The following is a 15,891-nucleotide window of genomic DNA, read 5'->3' on the forward strand; positions in this document are numbered from 1 at the left end:
GAGGACTGGAGAACAGCTAATGTGGTCCCACAACTTAAGAAAGGTTGTAGAGATAAGCCAGGGAACTACAGACCGGTGAGTCTCACGTCAGTGGTAGGGAAACTATTGGAGAAAATTCTGAAGGAGAGAATCTATCTCCACTTGGAGGGGCAAAATTTGATTAGGAATATTCAGCATGGCTTTGTCAGAGGGAGGTCATGCCTAACAAATTTGATTGAATTTTTTGAGCATGTGACCAGGTATGTAGATGAGGGTAGTGCAGCTGATGTAGTTTACATGGATTTCAGCAAAGCCTTTGACAAGGCCCCACATGGGAGACTTATCAAGAAAGCAAATGCACATGGGATACAAGGTAACTTGATAAGGTGGATTCAAAATTGGCTTAGCTGTAGGAGACAGAGAGTGATGACAGATGGCTGTTTTAGTGACTGGAGGCCAGTGTCCAGTGGTGTACCACAGGGGTCTGTGCTGGGTCCCCTATTGTTTGTCATTTATATAAACGACATAGATGACTATGTGGGGTGTAGGATCAGTGTTTTCGCTGGAGCAGAGAAGACTGAGGGGTGGCCTGATCGAGGTGTACAAGATTATGAGGGGCATGGACAGGGTGGATAGGGAGCAGCTGTTCCCCTTTGTTGAAGGGTCAGTTACGAGGGGACACAAGTTTAAGGTGAGGGGCAGGAGGTTTAAGGGGGATTTGAGGAAGGTCTTTTTTACCCAGAGGGTGGTGACAGTCTGGAATGCACTGCCTGGGAGGGTGGTAGAGGCGGGTTGTCTCACATCCTTTAAAAAGTACCTGGATGAGCACTTGGCATGTCATAACATTCAAGGCTATGGGCCAAGTGCAGGCAAATGGGATTAGGGAGACAGGTCAGGTGTCTTTAATGCATCGGTGCAGACTCGATGGGCCGAAGGGCTTCTTCTGCACTGTATTATTCTGTGATTCTGATTCTGTGATTCTATTCAGTTTTTCCGCTGTTGACAATAGTTAATAGCATTAATGAATAATTTCTCCATTATGAAGAGGGCAAAGTCATAGCTTTACCTATTCTAATGGTTTGTAATGTGAACAGTTGTTTTTTTTTAAATAATATCCCTTGTGAGGTAACTGTAGTGAGAAGAAAAAGCTTGAATTGGAAGAAATAGCTGAAAAACATTATTTAAATGTTGTGAGTAATGTCAGAAACAGGGATACCTTCATGGCTTATTTGCTCTTGAAAGAATCAGGTCCATTTGTATATTAGATTTTGAGGATCACAGAAGATTATACAATTTTAATTGAAATTTCACATAATATAGTATAAACAGTGCACATATTCTTTCTTTTTTTTTTCTTTTGGGCCTCCTTATCTCGAGAGACAATGGATACGCGCCTGGAGGTGGTCAGTGGTTTGTGAAGCAGCGCCTGGAGTGGCTATAAAGGCCAATTCTGGAGTGACAGGCTCTTCCACAGGTGCTGCAGAGAAATTTGTTTGTTGGGGCTGTTGCACAGTTGGCTCTCCCCTTGCGCCTCTGTCTTTTTTCCTGCCAACTACTAAGTCTCTTCGACTCGCCACAATTTAGCCCTGTCTTTATGGCTGCCCGCCAGCTCTGGCGAATGCTGGCAACTGACTCCCACGACTTGTGATCAATGTCACACGATTTCATGTCACGTTTGCAGACGTCTTTATAACGGAGACATGGACGGCCGGTGGGTCTGATACCAGTGGCGAGCTCGCTGTACAATGTGTCTTTGGGGATCCTGCCATCTTCCATGCGGCTCACATGGCCAAGCCATCTCAAGCGCCGCTGACTCAGTAGTGTGTATAAGCTGGGGGTGTTGGCCGCTTCAAGGACTTCTGTGTTGGAGATATAGTCCTGCCACCTGATGCCAAGTATTCTCCGAAGGCAGCGAAGATGGAATGAATTGAGACGTCGCTCTTGGCTGGCATACGTTGTCCAGGCCTCGCTGCCGTAGAGCAAGGTACTGAGGACACAGGCCTGATACACTCGGACTTTTGTGTTCCGTGTCAGTGCGCCATTTTCCCACACTCTCTTGGCCAGTCTGGACATAGCAGTGGAAGCCTTACCCATGCGCTTGTTGATTTCTGCATCTAGAGACAGGTTACTGGTGATAGTTGAGCCTAGGTAGGTGAACTCTTGAACCACTTCCAGAGCGTGGTCGCCAATATTGATGGATGGAGCATTTCTGACATCCTGCCCCATGATGTTCGTTTTCTTGAGGCTGATGGTTAGGCCAAATTCATTGCAGGCAGACGCAAACCTGTCGATGAGACTCTGCAGGCATTCTTCAGTGTGAGATGTTAAAGCAGCATCGTCAGCAAAGAGGAGTTCTCTGATGAGGACTTTCCGTACTTTGGACTTCGCTCTTAGACGGGCAAGGTTGAACAACCTGCCCCCTGATCTTGTGTGGAGGAAAATTCCTTCTTCAGAGGATTTGAACGCATGTGAAAGCAGCAGGGAGAAGAAAATCCCAAAAAGTGTGGGTGCGAGAACACAGCCCTGTTTCACACCACTCAGGATAGGAAAGGGCTCTGATGAGGAGCCACCATGTTGAATTGTGCCTTTCATATTGTCATGGAATGAGGTGATGATACTTAGTAGCTTTGGTGGACATCCGATCTTTTCTAGTAGTCTGAAGAGACCACGTCTGCTGACGAGGTCAAAGGCTTTGGTGAGATCAATGAAAGCAATGTAGAGGGGCATCTGTTGTTCACGGCATTTCTCCTGTATCTGATGAAGGGAGAACAGCATGTCAATAGTCGATCTCTCTGCACGAAAGCCACACTGTGCCTCAGGGTAGACGCGCTCGGCCAGCTTCTGGAGCCTGTTCAGAGCGACTCGAGCAAAGACTTTCCCCACTATGCTGAGCAGGGAGATTCCACGGTAGTTGTTGCAGTCACCGCGGTCACCTTTGTTTTTATAGAGGGTGATGATGTTGGCATCGCGCATGTCCTGGGGTACTGCTCCCTCGTCCCAGCACAGGCATAGCAGTTCATGTAGTGCTGAGAGTATAGCAGGCTTGGCACTCTTGATTATTTCAGGGGTAATGCTGTCCTTCCCAGGGGCTTTTCCGCTGGCTAGGGAATCAATGGCATCACTGAGTTCCGATTTGGTTGGCTGTATGTCCAGCTCATCCATGACTGGTAGAGGCTGGGCTGCATTGAGGGCAGTCTCAGTGACAGCATTCTCCCTGGAGTACAGTTCTAGGTAGTGCTCAACCCAGCGGTCCATCTGTTTGCGTTGGTCAGTGATTATGTCCCCCGATTTAGATTTGAGGGGGGTGATCTTCTTGATGGTTGGCCCAAGAGCTCTCTTCATGCCATCATACATTCCTCTGATGTTTCCAGTGTCTGAGGCCAGCTGAATATGACTGCATAGGTGTTGCCAGTAGTCGTTTGCGCAACGCCTAGCTGTTCTTTGTGCAGTACTTCTGGCTGCTTTAAGTGCTGCGGATGTTAAATCGCTGGGGGCTTTCTTGTAGTTCAAAAGTGCAATGCGCTTAGCGGCTATGACAGGTTCCAGCTCTTCATTATGAGATTGAAACCAGTCTGCATTTCTCTTCGCACTTTTGCCGTAGGTGGTCAAAGCTGACTCATAGATGGCGTCTCTGATGTGGGCCCACTTGGTCTCAGCATCCCCTGTGGGAGTGTTTTGAAGGGCTGTTACAAGTGAATTTAGAAATTTTTGTAACAGCTGTGGGTGAGAAATTCTGCTCGTGTTGATGCGCGGGTGGCCCTTCTGCTTGGAATGATGCAACTTCTTTGGTCTGAGTCTAACCTTGCTGCACACCAGGGAGTGGTCGGTGTCGCAGTCCGCACTGTGGAAGCTGCGTGTGATTTGAACACTGTTTAAGGCGGCTCGCCTTGTGACAATGAGGTCTAGCTGGTGCCAACGACGTGATCTTGGGTGCCTCCATGAAACCTGGTGACAGGGTTTAGTGTGAAAGAACGAGTTGGTGATGCAGAGGTTATGATAGGTACACAACTCAAGCAGTCTCTGCCCGTTCTCATTCATCCTTCCAACGCCATAGCGCCCAAGGCAGGAGGGCCATGAGTCATGGTCGGCCCCAACCCTGGCATTAAAGTCCCCCAGCAGGAATAGGTGTTCGGTGTTGGGGATGCTGCTAATGATGTTATGGAGTTGTTCATAGAACTGGTCTTTAGCTTCAGGTGCGGAGCAGAGTGTTGGAGCATAGATGCTGAGTAGGTGTACTGGACCAGAGGTGGTGAGCAGTCGGATGGACAGTATGCGTTCCGAGCCATTTGAGGGAGGCTCTATCATGCTGAGCAAGGAGTTTCTGATGGCGAAGCCCACTCCATGCTGTCTTGGTTCTTCAGGATCCCTGCCCTGCCAGAAGAAGGTGTAGTCTTGCTCTGCTAGAGAGCCACTCGCGGGGAGGCGAGTCTCCTGAAGTGCTGCAATGTCCACATTGAATCTACTGAGCTCGTTGTTAATGATGGCGGTCTTCCGAGAATCGTTGATTTGTGTAAGGTCTTCCGACAGGCCAGGACACATAGTTCTGACGTTCCAGCTTGCAAAGCGAAGGGCTGGTACCTTCTTTCCTTTTTTCATGTTGTTTGGTGCGGTGTATCAGTCCACCTTTCGGGCAATGACCCTGAGCTCCAAGCACCCATTGAAGCAGGCAGACTGTGGCGGGACAGAACCTTATTGACCGGGGGCTGCACGGTTTGAGGCGGGCGGTAGCTGTCCAGTGAGGTGCAATGACCTCTCCCACCGACAAAGGCAACCCGTGGCGCCCAGTTTCTACGCCAATTTATCTGGACTTATAACCCGTAACTGCTGCCTTCCGTGTTGTTTTAGTCGCTGTGAGGCAACTATGGAGTGACCTCTCCATGGCGCATGCCTGGGCAAATTTATGGAGGTTGAGAGTTGCCCAGTCGTCAAAACCCCCCTCTCGGCCTTTCTGGTGGGGTCCAAAGGAGTGCAGGACACGACGTTTGGCACCAGTATGGCTGCAGGAACTGCCGGAAACATGCCAAAGGTGACACATGACCGCCTACGGGGTTCCGCTCCGGATTTTCTGTTAGGGTTTACTCCCTTAGCCTTGGTCTCTCCCGAGACGCCCACAAGGCAGTGGGGTTGTTGGGGCCCCTACACAGGTGTAGGATGGTGCCGGTGGGAGGAGGGGATGCAAGGGGGAGGGGTAGAGGGAGGGGGTGGGGGGGGGTGCAGGGGAAGGGGGTGCGGGGTGAAGATGGTGCGAGGGGGGGGTGGGCTGGGACGGGGTTGTGAGGGGGTGAGCTGAGAGGGTGGAGCAGGGAAGGGGACGGGGGTGGGGGGGGGGTGGAAGGGGGGTAAAGGGGGGGTGGAATCTGGTGCAGGTAATAAGCCATTTCCTCAGTGCCCACCATCGACGTCCGGAAAGCTCATCCACGTCCTTCGGGAGGTGAAGCATCATTTGGCAGACTTAGAGGTGATTACATTTGCTAAGGGTTTTTTTTTTCTGCAGTGGTTTAAATAAAGGCATGCAGCATTGCCGACAGTGCGCTGCAGATGCTCTCCGAGCCATCTCCCGCGGGCGCTTTGAAGTTGCGGCCGGGGGTGCCGTTCGTGGATGTTTTGGGTGTTCGGGGCACCTTTTCACAGGACTTCTCTCGGGTCCCGCAGCTCCTTCTTCACCTCAATGGACTTACCGCATGCCGTGGCTGCAGACACTCTGGACTGTGAAGACAGCAGGATCGGAGATTGAAGTATCGGCAGCTGTGCTCGTCAATTTCATCCGGATCAATTTCATTGAGAAAACAAAGAGCAGGTGTGGCTGGGGGAGGGCAGTGGGCCCAGGTAACATACACTAAACTAACTGTTAACTTTTAGATAGGGCTAAAATGAACTGATTTAAAGAGCCAGGGGAATTTAAACAGTTTAAGAGGGCAGATTGGGGGAGAAAACGTTAGGGATGGGAGCAGATGGCCATGGATAGAGTTGAACAGCAAGGGAGCTTCCTAGGGAGCTTCCAGCCCAGGAGCCATCTGGGACCAAAAACCGTGCACATATACATTTATGAAATGACATCTATGAAATCACACTACCTGATATTTAAAAAAATATATAACAAGGTGACTGTAGCAAGGTGCTTGATGTAGTTGCTTATTCAAGAGCTGGTCAAAACTCACCCATGAGAGGGTTAGCAACTGTATCAAGGCTGGTTTTGAAACTGAGCTCTCTCGCTGTAAATCCAGGGATTATACTGCTAAAAATAGCAGGCCATCTGAATGCATAAAGACTCATTGAGGAACTGGGCAAAGCTAATGACTTGATTCTAAAATTTAACTCTCTGCATAATCCCTTAAATTAAGTTTCAAATTCTTATCACTCAATACGCTTGACAACAATTGGATATGTTATTTCGATAAACTCTCTCCTACTATCCAATATATTTAGTGGTGTTTTTGGTAACTCAAAACAAAATGAGCTCCAACAGTTTCTGTTTCCAGCTGAACATATTATCATTGCCTTATACTTTGTGAACAACATTTAAAAATAAATTCAAAATAAGGAATATTCTTTACCAACAAAAGCAGTATTCTTACTCAGAACAATACCATGATTCAGTTTAATAAAACATCATGTGCTGGTAGTTAATATTATACGTCTGTTATGTTCAGTGAGATGAAAAATTGCCTAAATTTCAAAGAAGTCATTTGTTGAAGTGGCAAAAGATTTTAATAATAAGGGTTGTCTCACCATGTTTCGTGGATTGGACAGCAAAAAATGCTGTGCAACATGGGCTGGAAGTAAATTGAAGAGAATCCGTTTGTTGTCGAGCTTTACCCGTTCCATGTCATCTCTCTCTTCTTCAGCCTGAAAGAGGAAATACATTATATGTGTTCATGGCTCCATTGACTTATGACAAAGTATTCATAATAACAAATGAGACAAACATTGTATCTGAGAAATACGTGGAGGAAAGCGATTATGTCTTTATTAGACTGCTGCTTTAATGAGCTGTAAGAATTCTTTTGTGGGATGGGGAATTTCCTGCATTTACAATGAATTTCCTTTGGGCTTATTCTGCTCTGCCGCCATAATTTTTGTCCTTTTATGCATGTAAATATGTATTTCTGTTGAACTTCCACCAAGATTATGGCAATTTATATTGAACCCCTATCATTCTAAATATAAGTGGCACATAACTTAACGAATAAAGCAGCCAGCAAATTCCCTAGACTGATTTAAATTTGGGATTTATAAGTTTAGGGAAGGGACAGTGTTAACCTGCATACCTCACAAAATAAGACTGGATTTACAGGGCTTCCTGGTTAATGCCATTTGCTCATGTCACAAATGATAGCTTTGCTGTACCTTTGCCAGTTTGAAATACAACACATCATTGGTGATGTAAAATATCGTGGCTGAGTGCTGAATAAGTACTTTGCATCTGTCTTTGCCAAGGAAGATTATGCTGCCAAAGTCACAGTGAAAGAGGATGTAGATGAGATACTGGATGTGCTTAAAAATTGATAAAGAGGTGTTAGAAAAGCTGGCTGTACTTAAAGTAGATTAGTCACCAGGTCCAGATGGGATGCATCCTAGGTTGCTGAGCAAAATAAGGGTGGAAATTGCAGAACTACTGGTCATAATCTTCCAATCCTCCTTAGATAAGGGGATAGTGCTAGAGGACTGGAGAATATATACCTTTGTTCAAAAAAGGGTGTAAGGATAATCCAGTAACTACAGATGAGTCAGTTTAACCTCAGTAGTGGGGAAGCTTCAGAAACAATAATCCAGAACCAAATTGACAGTTACTTGGACAACTGTGGATTTATTAAGGAAAGCCAGCATGGATCTGTTCAAGGCAAATCATGTTTAACTAACTTGTTTTGAGTTTTTTGAAGTAACAGAGAGGATGGATGAGGGCAATACGGTTGTTGTGGTCTCTGAGGACTTCCAATAAGCATTTGATAAAGTGTCACATAATGGCTGGGATTTCATGTGGCCCCCTGAGGTGGGGTCAGAGGTGGGGGGACACGAAGTATTGTGGCAGGGGCGCGGGGGTGGGGGTGCGTGAGGGGCCCATTGCCTCCCTGTAGCCAAACTATCTTCCCGGCGGTGGGATAAGAAAATAATGGCCTTCCCGCCCAGAGGCCAATTGAGGCCCCTCCCCTATTAATGGCCAATTAAGGGCCTCGTCACACCATCACTGAGCTATGACCAGGAGCAGGAGGTGGGAGGGGACTTTCGCCACACAGGGAGGATGCCTTGTAACATGAGGTGCTCTCACTGTGGGCTTGTGGGGGTGTCCCTCCTCCGTGAGCAATCTGTGGCCCATGGAAGACACCCGGCAGAAACCAGTTGACACTCTGGGACCCCCCTCCCCTGGACTGCAGAACCACCCACCACCGCCCCCCCCCACAGCCTTCCGGACTGTGAGGTCCGGGGTTCCAGCGCTGGGCTTAGGTCTAAGGCCTCTGCAATACTGGCAGTAGCGGAGATAGAGAATATGATGATTACGGTCAAGTGAGGAGGGGTCGAAGAGCTTCCCTCTTTTCCCTCTCCTTGTTAGACCACAACATTCGCTCGCACAAACACATACGCACAAGAAGGAACAGATAGAGAATGGACAGAGTTAGGTGGGTTTTAGTGTGGGGAGAAGGTTTATGATAAACCTGTTGGATTTTCTTGAGACTCGAGTTATAGAGGGTTGCAGGCCTGTGATGATTGTAGATTTCTCTCTTGATTGAAGGTTCTGTTGAAGATGGTGGGTCACTTCTAGCTCTCACTCTGCTGTATGATGTAGATGTTGGATTTCTTTCCAGCAGGGAAAGTGTTTTCTGGCTTTCTGGAATACTTCTGGGTCAGTGTGTCTCTCTCTCTCTCTTTCTGGCTGTCTTGTTTTAAAAGGTAAAACTGTCTTCTCAGCTCCTGTTAGGAGACATTCTGGTTTCTCTCCCGTGATGATTGCACAATGGCCCAGGACATGGCTACTTCATATCTTTTTTGTTTTAGAAGAAGAGTCAATTTTGGAATGTTCCTTTGATAGGTCTGAGATGGGTTTCATTATTACCTTTTAACTTTGAAGATTTGTCCTTTGGCTTTGTCAGACTATTTGAATATACAAAGGTTAACCCCCCTTCTCTTCAGTGGCCATTTTGGTCCATTGTTCACTTTTTCAAATTAAGGGTTCATTTTTTAAAGAAAGTCTGTTTTTTTTCCATAATTCCTCAGTGTTATTCCATAAACATTGTATCATCACACCTCCAATGTGCATTACAATAGTAATAAGTCTAGTCAAAGGAAGGAGGGGGTCAATTAGGGATCAAAAAGGACATATTCTACCAGAGGCAGAAGGCATGGATGAGGTATTAAATCAGTATTTTGCATCTGTCTTCAGCAGAGAAGAGGAAGCTGCTGATGTAGCAGTAAAGGAGGAGCAGCAGCAATATTAGATAGGATAAAAATAGATAAGGAGGAGCCACTTCAAATGTTTGCCATCCTCAAAATAGAAAAGTCAACCAGTCCAAAGGGGATGCATATTTGGTTACAGGGAAGTAAGGGTGGAAAAGTATGGAGGCTCTGGCCACAATCTTCCAATCCTCCTTGGTATTCAATAAGGTGTCATAGAAAAGGTTAATATGCAAGATAAGGGCTCTTGGAGTTGGGGGTCATATATTAGCATGATGGAAGACTGGTTAACAGGCAGGATACAGAGAGTAGAGATAAATGGGGCATTTTCAATTTAGCAAGGTGTAAATAGTGGAGTGCCCCAAGGTTCAGTGCTGGGGCCTCAGCTATTTACAATCTATATCAATGACATCGGTGAAGAGAGCAAGTTTGCTGACAAGTTTGTGAGATGAGAATGTAAGCTGTGAGGAGGACACAAAGAGGCATCAAAGAGATATGCACAGGTTAACTGAGTGAGCAACAAGGTAGTCGGTGGTATATAATGTGTGGAAGTGTGAGGTTATTCACTTTGGTAGTAAGATTAGGAAAGCAGAATATTTTTTAAAAGGCATGCAACTTTTAAATGTTGATGTTCAGAGAGACTTGGTTAGACTTGTACACTGAACACAAAAAGTTAGCATGCAGGTACAGCAAGCAATTAGGAAGACAAATGGCATGTGGCCTTTATTGCAAGGGGACTGGAGTACAAGAACAAGGAAGTTTTGCTACAATTATAAAGGGTCCACACCTAGAGTACTGTTTGCAGTTTTGGTCTCAATAGTTAAGGAAGGATCTACATGGATTGGAGGTGGCAAAACAAAGGTTCACTAGATTGTTTGCTGGGATGAGAGGCTGAGTAAATTGGGCCTATACTCTCTGGAGCTTAGAAGAATGAGAGGTGATCTCATTGAAACATACAAGATTCTGAAGGGGCTTGACAAGGTAGACTCTAATAGGTTGTTTCATCTGGCTGGGGAATCAAGAACAATCGGGCACAGTCTCAGTATAAAGGGTTAATCATTTAGGACTGAGATAAGGAGAAATCTGTTCACTCAAAGGTTTGTGAATATTTGGAATTTTCTTCCCCATTGTGCTCTATTGTTGAGTATATTCAAGGCTGAGACAGATTTTTGGTCTCTCAGGGAATCAAGAGATATGGGGATTGGGTGGGAAAGTGGAGTTGAGGCAGAAGATCAGCCATGATTGTATCGAATGGCGGAGTAGGCTCGAGGGTCCAAATGGTCTACTCCTGCTCCTATTTCTTATATTCTTACATTCTTATGTTCAAATATTAAACCACTGTTTAAAAAAGGGAGAGGGATAATCCTGACGCTACAGGCCAGTCAGCCTAGTATTGGTGATGAGAAAACCTTTAGGGACAATAATCTGGAACAACATTAATTGGCATTTGGAAAATTTTGGACTGATAAATGAAAGTCAACATGGATTTGTTAATGGCAAATTGTGTTTAACTAACTTGATTTAGTTCTTTGGTGATGTAATGGAAAGGGTTGACGAGGGTAGTGCGGTCAATGTGGATATGGAGTTTAAAAGGCATTTGACAAAGTATCGCATAATAGACTTGTTTGCAAAATTAAAGCCCGTGGGATTAAAGAGACAATGGCAGCATGAATACAAAGTTGTCTAAGAGACAGAAACCAGAGAGTAATGGTGAACAATTGTTTGTCAAACTGGAGGGATGTATACAGTAGTGTTCCCCAAGGATCAGTATTAGGACCCTGCTCTTTTTGGTATATATTATTGACCTGGACTTGGGTATTCCAGGCATAATTTCCAAGTTTGTAGATGACACAAAACTCAGAAATGTAGTTAACAAGAAGGAGGGTAGTATCAGACTTCAGGAGGAAATGGGCAGATACATCGCAGATGAAAGTCAACAGAGAAGTATGAAGTGTTACAGTCAAGTGAGGAGGGGTTGAAGGGCTTCCCTCTTTTCCCTCTCCTTGTTAGATCACAACAGGTTTAATTCTTTCTTAAAGTGGATGTACTGGCCAATTCAGTAGCTGTTTGGTTTTTGTTATGATCATAGCAAGTATGTAACCAATCGGACAGGTTTTCTTGAATTCAACAAAGAAAGAGGTTAACTTTATTGTACCTAAACTGAACTAATAAAAATAATAAACAACGCGCCAACTTTCACTCTAACACACTCTAGAGGTTTACACACTGTTACGACTGAGGCGAGAGGAGTGCACTCTTTTTCTAGTTCTACTTCTCCACAGGACACAACATACATTTAAATGTTTACCCAGTTATGATACGGTCAATCATAGACTCTATTTTTATCCCAGAATAAAATACACCAACCAGGTTTCTTTAATAAACAACAAAATGATCAGTTTATTATAAAACAAGACTTAACCAGTAATGAAGCAAAGCATTAACACATAGATATAAATATGAAAGTTCCCTTTTACCTGAGCCCCTCACACACACACTCACTCACTCACATGTTAACTGAAAAATAAAGAGATTTTCTCTTTAGAGCTCTATTACAAAACAAAAGATAAGATATGGAAAGGTGTCAGTTGTTCCTTTTTGGTTTGACGTCCCAAATACTCGTAGACTGCTGTCACTGGGATCCTTCTAGAACAATTCTTTTCTGATATGTTGAGGATCAGTTTGGCAGGCTTTCCAGAAGAAACCTGGCAATAGTGGTTTCTGGCAGGCTTTTCAGGAGGAATGCAGCATCAATTTCTCTCTTTCTTACACTTGCTTCTCAGAGCATCTCATCGAGATGGAAAAGCTGACAGGTTCTTCAAAGAGATGGAAAAAGGCTGAGCTGGGGTTTTTTGGGGTTTTGTCCTGGGCAGGTTTATTTTTTAAAACTCCTTACAAACCATTGTCGATACCCCAATCGACTGTCCAAAGCGAAGCCAAAAACAATATCTCAAGAGTCAAGCCTCCTGACCCCTATAAATCTTGACCTGTAACTTAACTTGAAATATCTTCCCCAGGTCAAAAAAGCTCCATGCTAAAAATAAAACGAACAAGCAGTTCCCTTAAACCTCCTGGATCTTGGTTCTTGCTGGTAAATGCAGCCATTTCATCTCCCTCCTCACAGTCCTTTGCAATGTAGGATACAGTGTTGCAAATTAGGTGTTCATCTTAAGCTGCCAGCAAAGTCATCCTTGTAGCTTTACTTTTTTAAATGTCTTTAAAAAATATATAAATTCAGATCTCCAGTCAGTGGATTAAAGAAAATTATCATTCAACAAAGCACATTGGTATAACAGGGAATATGATGCAGGTGAATGTCAGGTGAATTCTTTAAGTGAGAAACAGGCCAAATACAATAAGTTGACAGGAGAAGTGAAGAGGAAAATAAGACTGGCAAAGAGAGAATATGAGAATAGAATGACAGTTAACATAAAAGGGAACCCAAAAATCTTCTACTGGCATGTAAATAGTAAACAGGTAGTAATAGGTAGGGAGGAGCCTATTAGGAGACATTACATTAGGAGACATAACATTTTCAGGGCAGGAGGGGTGAGGGAGCAGAGAAAACAATTTTTATTGGCTGTGGGGATGGTGGGAAGGGGTTGAGGGTCAAAGGGAACAAATTTCGGGGGGAAAAGTTCAGGATATTAATAAAAGTGTATTATGGGGGGAGAGGGCAATTGACATGTAAATTATCCATTGTGGGGTGGGAGACGGGATTTAGAGCTGAAATTAAAATTTATTTTCATTTCTCAGAGATCGGGACCTTTACATTTAAAAATGTTACTGCAGGGCTTGAAGCCCTTTAAAAACGGCACTGGCACCTGCGCGGTGGTGCCAGATGCCGTTGCCGGGGATGCGGCATCATCAGGGTGGCTCTTCTGGCCCTCTATTTAAATCAGCCCCTGCGCATAATAACGCGGGGGCTGTGCGGCAGCACTTCTGCGTTGGAAGGCCGCCGAGTTCAAAGTGTGCCATCGGGGAGTGCGGCATGCAAATAAAGTCCAGCCCGATGACTCTAAGGGCTGAATTTTACCAGCCCTCTAGGGACAGGCTGGAAAACGGTGGTGGGGGCCCATAAAATGGTGAGGGAAGGCGGGGCTGGCATCTTCCTGTTGCCATGGCATTCTGCCACCGGTGGGAAAGGTGGAGGACGGCCCTCCCGCCAGAAATTAATTGAGCCACTTAAGTGGGGGGTTGGGGGTGGGTGGCTGGCCCTCCATATTGGGCACTCTGTGACCAACGGAGGGGCCTCGGCGGCATTGGCTGCCCTGCATCAACCCTCCATCCTCTGCCCTCACCAACCCCTACCTCCACCTCGCTGGTGCCTGCCTGACTGGCCCTGGCAACCCCAGACCTCACTTACCAGTAGCGAGGGCAGCCTGCACCCATGGAATCCTCTCTGCTGGTGCAGTCCCAGCTGTGGCCACTGCTGCAGTGATGCTGCTGAGACTGAAGAGCTGCTGACCCTCCAATTGGCTGGCAGCTGTTGGGTGCGAGCTCCCTTCCTTTAAAGGGACGGGAGCCCCAACCACAACTGATTAGTTGCCAGACAAATGGAAAATGCGGCCGGGGGACCAATGACCAGCCGAGGTGGGGTTGCCCTTGGCTTTCAGGCCCATCTTCGGGGCCCCTACTACTCCAACAAAAGTCCGGACTATGACGCTAAGAAAGAGGAAAGGCAATATAAAATAAAATGTACAATTCTAAAGGGGTGCAGGAACAGAGAAACCTGGGGGTATATATGCACAAATTGCTAAAGGTGGCATGGCAGCTTGAGAAAGGCATTAAAAAAAGCATACGGGATCTTGGGCTTTATAGAGTAGAAAAACAAGGAAGTAATGCTGAAACTTTATGGCTGAGATTTTAAGGGCCCCCCTGAGGTGGGGAAGGAGATGGGAGGGCACGGAGCATCACGAGTGGTGGGGGGAGCGGCGGGACAGAGGGCCCATTGTCTCCCCATCACCAAGCGATCTTCCTGGGGGCAGGATAGGTCAACGACGGCCTTTCTACCCGGAGGCCAGTTGAGGCCCTTAAGTGACCTATTAATGGCCAATTAAGGGCCTGGTCCCACAGCTGCTGGGATCATGACAGCATTCAAAGACCCATCCGAGATGCAGCGTCTGATGGCCGATGTCACAGCTCAGGCAGAAACCACCCAAGATCTGAGTGTCACGGTGGAAGCTCAAACTGAGGTGATGATATCTCTACTTGTGGCCATGCAAGCCCATCTTGGTGCCATGCAGGCTCAGACTGCTGCCATCATGGTTGCAGATACCATTGCTCACCGGGTCTCACAGAAGTCCAGCAATCAGTGCTCCAGTAGATAATGTGGACTGCCGGGGCACCACTCCAGGGGAATGGCAATGGGTCTGTGGTGCACAAACCTGCTATTCTCTCTCAGGATGACACTACCACTGTCACTGTAGGACATAGCAGACCACCCTGAATTAGAGGACATGTTCTGGTGAGGACTGAGGGCTCCCGAGTAGTACCATTCTTTCAGGATATCACGGGTCTGCTCCATGACATCTGTAGGAGCAGCATTGATGTCATTGTAGGAGTGCTAGCCATGTGTGGTCAGGTGGTGGTGGAAGAGTGTCATTAGCCATGTGCGAAATGGTGGGCAGTAACTAGCAGGAGGTTTTCTTGCCCATGCTCAATCTGATGCCATGAGACTTCATGGGGTCCGAACTCAATGCTGAGAATGCCTAGGGCCCTTCCTTCCTGACTAGTGCCGCCACCTCTGTTCTGGCCTGCGAGTGTCCAATTTTGGCACAGGTCTCCAAATGTTATTGAGCAGGACTTTGCAGGGTGTGCCTTTATCGATTCCATTGTCTAGGTTGATGCCAGGTGGTCCATCCAGTTTTATTCGTCTTTTGACTTTTCTGTAGTGGTTAGATACAACTGAGTGGCTTGCTCGGCCATTTCTGAGGGCAGTTAAGAGTCAACCACATTGCTGTAGGTCTGGAGTCACATGTTGGCCAGACCAGGTAAGGACAACAAATTTCCTCTCCCTGAAGGGCATTAGTGAACCAGATGGATTCTTACAACAATCCAGTAGTTTCATGATCAATATTAATGAGACTAGCATTTTATTCCAGATATAATTAATTAATTGAATGGTGGGATTTGAACTCGTCTCTGGAGCATTAAAGCGGGCTTTGGGATTATTGGTCCAGTAATATTACCACTATGCTACCATTTGATAATGGCGACTCACAATGTTAGCCTGTTTACTTAAAATATTTTGAAGTTATATTATTGGAACTAACATTAAATGGTAGCTATATCTGCAGAAATTCAAAATGGACTTGAAGAAAATTCTTACAGTGTAATTGTGTACATATTGTAATAAGACAGCTTGTCTGCCTTCTGAATTTACTTTTTGAGTTACTATTCAATAACTATCAGACATGTACATCATCAAAATAGATTAAGCGGTTATTTATCTCAGTAGTACTGTTGGGCCTTGATAGACACAAATTAATGGCTGTGCTTCCCTACCATGCAACAGAAACTATG

The 15,891-nt window shown here is 45.8% G+C and overlaps 1 protein-coding gene across 1 annotated transcript in view; it reads right to left on the reverse strand.

Annotated features, from left to right (window-relative positions):
• The window catches only part of LOC137380783 (adenylate cyclase type 1-like), a 430,168-nt gene that overhangs the window by 47,725 nt on the left and 366,552 nt on the right, over positions 1-15,891 (reverse strand). Inside the window, exon 16 of the mRNA XM_068053137.1 lies at positions 6,709-6,825. Coding sequence (XP_067909238.1) covers positions 6,709-6,825 — 117 coding nt within the window. The remainder of the gene's footprint in view (positions 1-6,708; positions 6,826-15,891) is intronic.

Source organism: Heterodontus francisci, chromosome 2 (assembly GCF_036365525.1).
Source record: "Heterodontus francisci isolate sHetFra1 chromosome 2, sHetFra1.hap1, whole genome shotgun sequence".
Classification (NCBI taxonomy): domain Eukaryota; kingdom Metazoa; phylum Chordata; class Chondrichthyes; order Heterodontiformes; family Heterodontidae; genus Heterodontus; species Heterodontus francisci.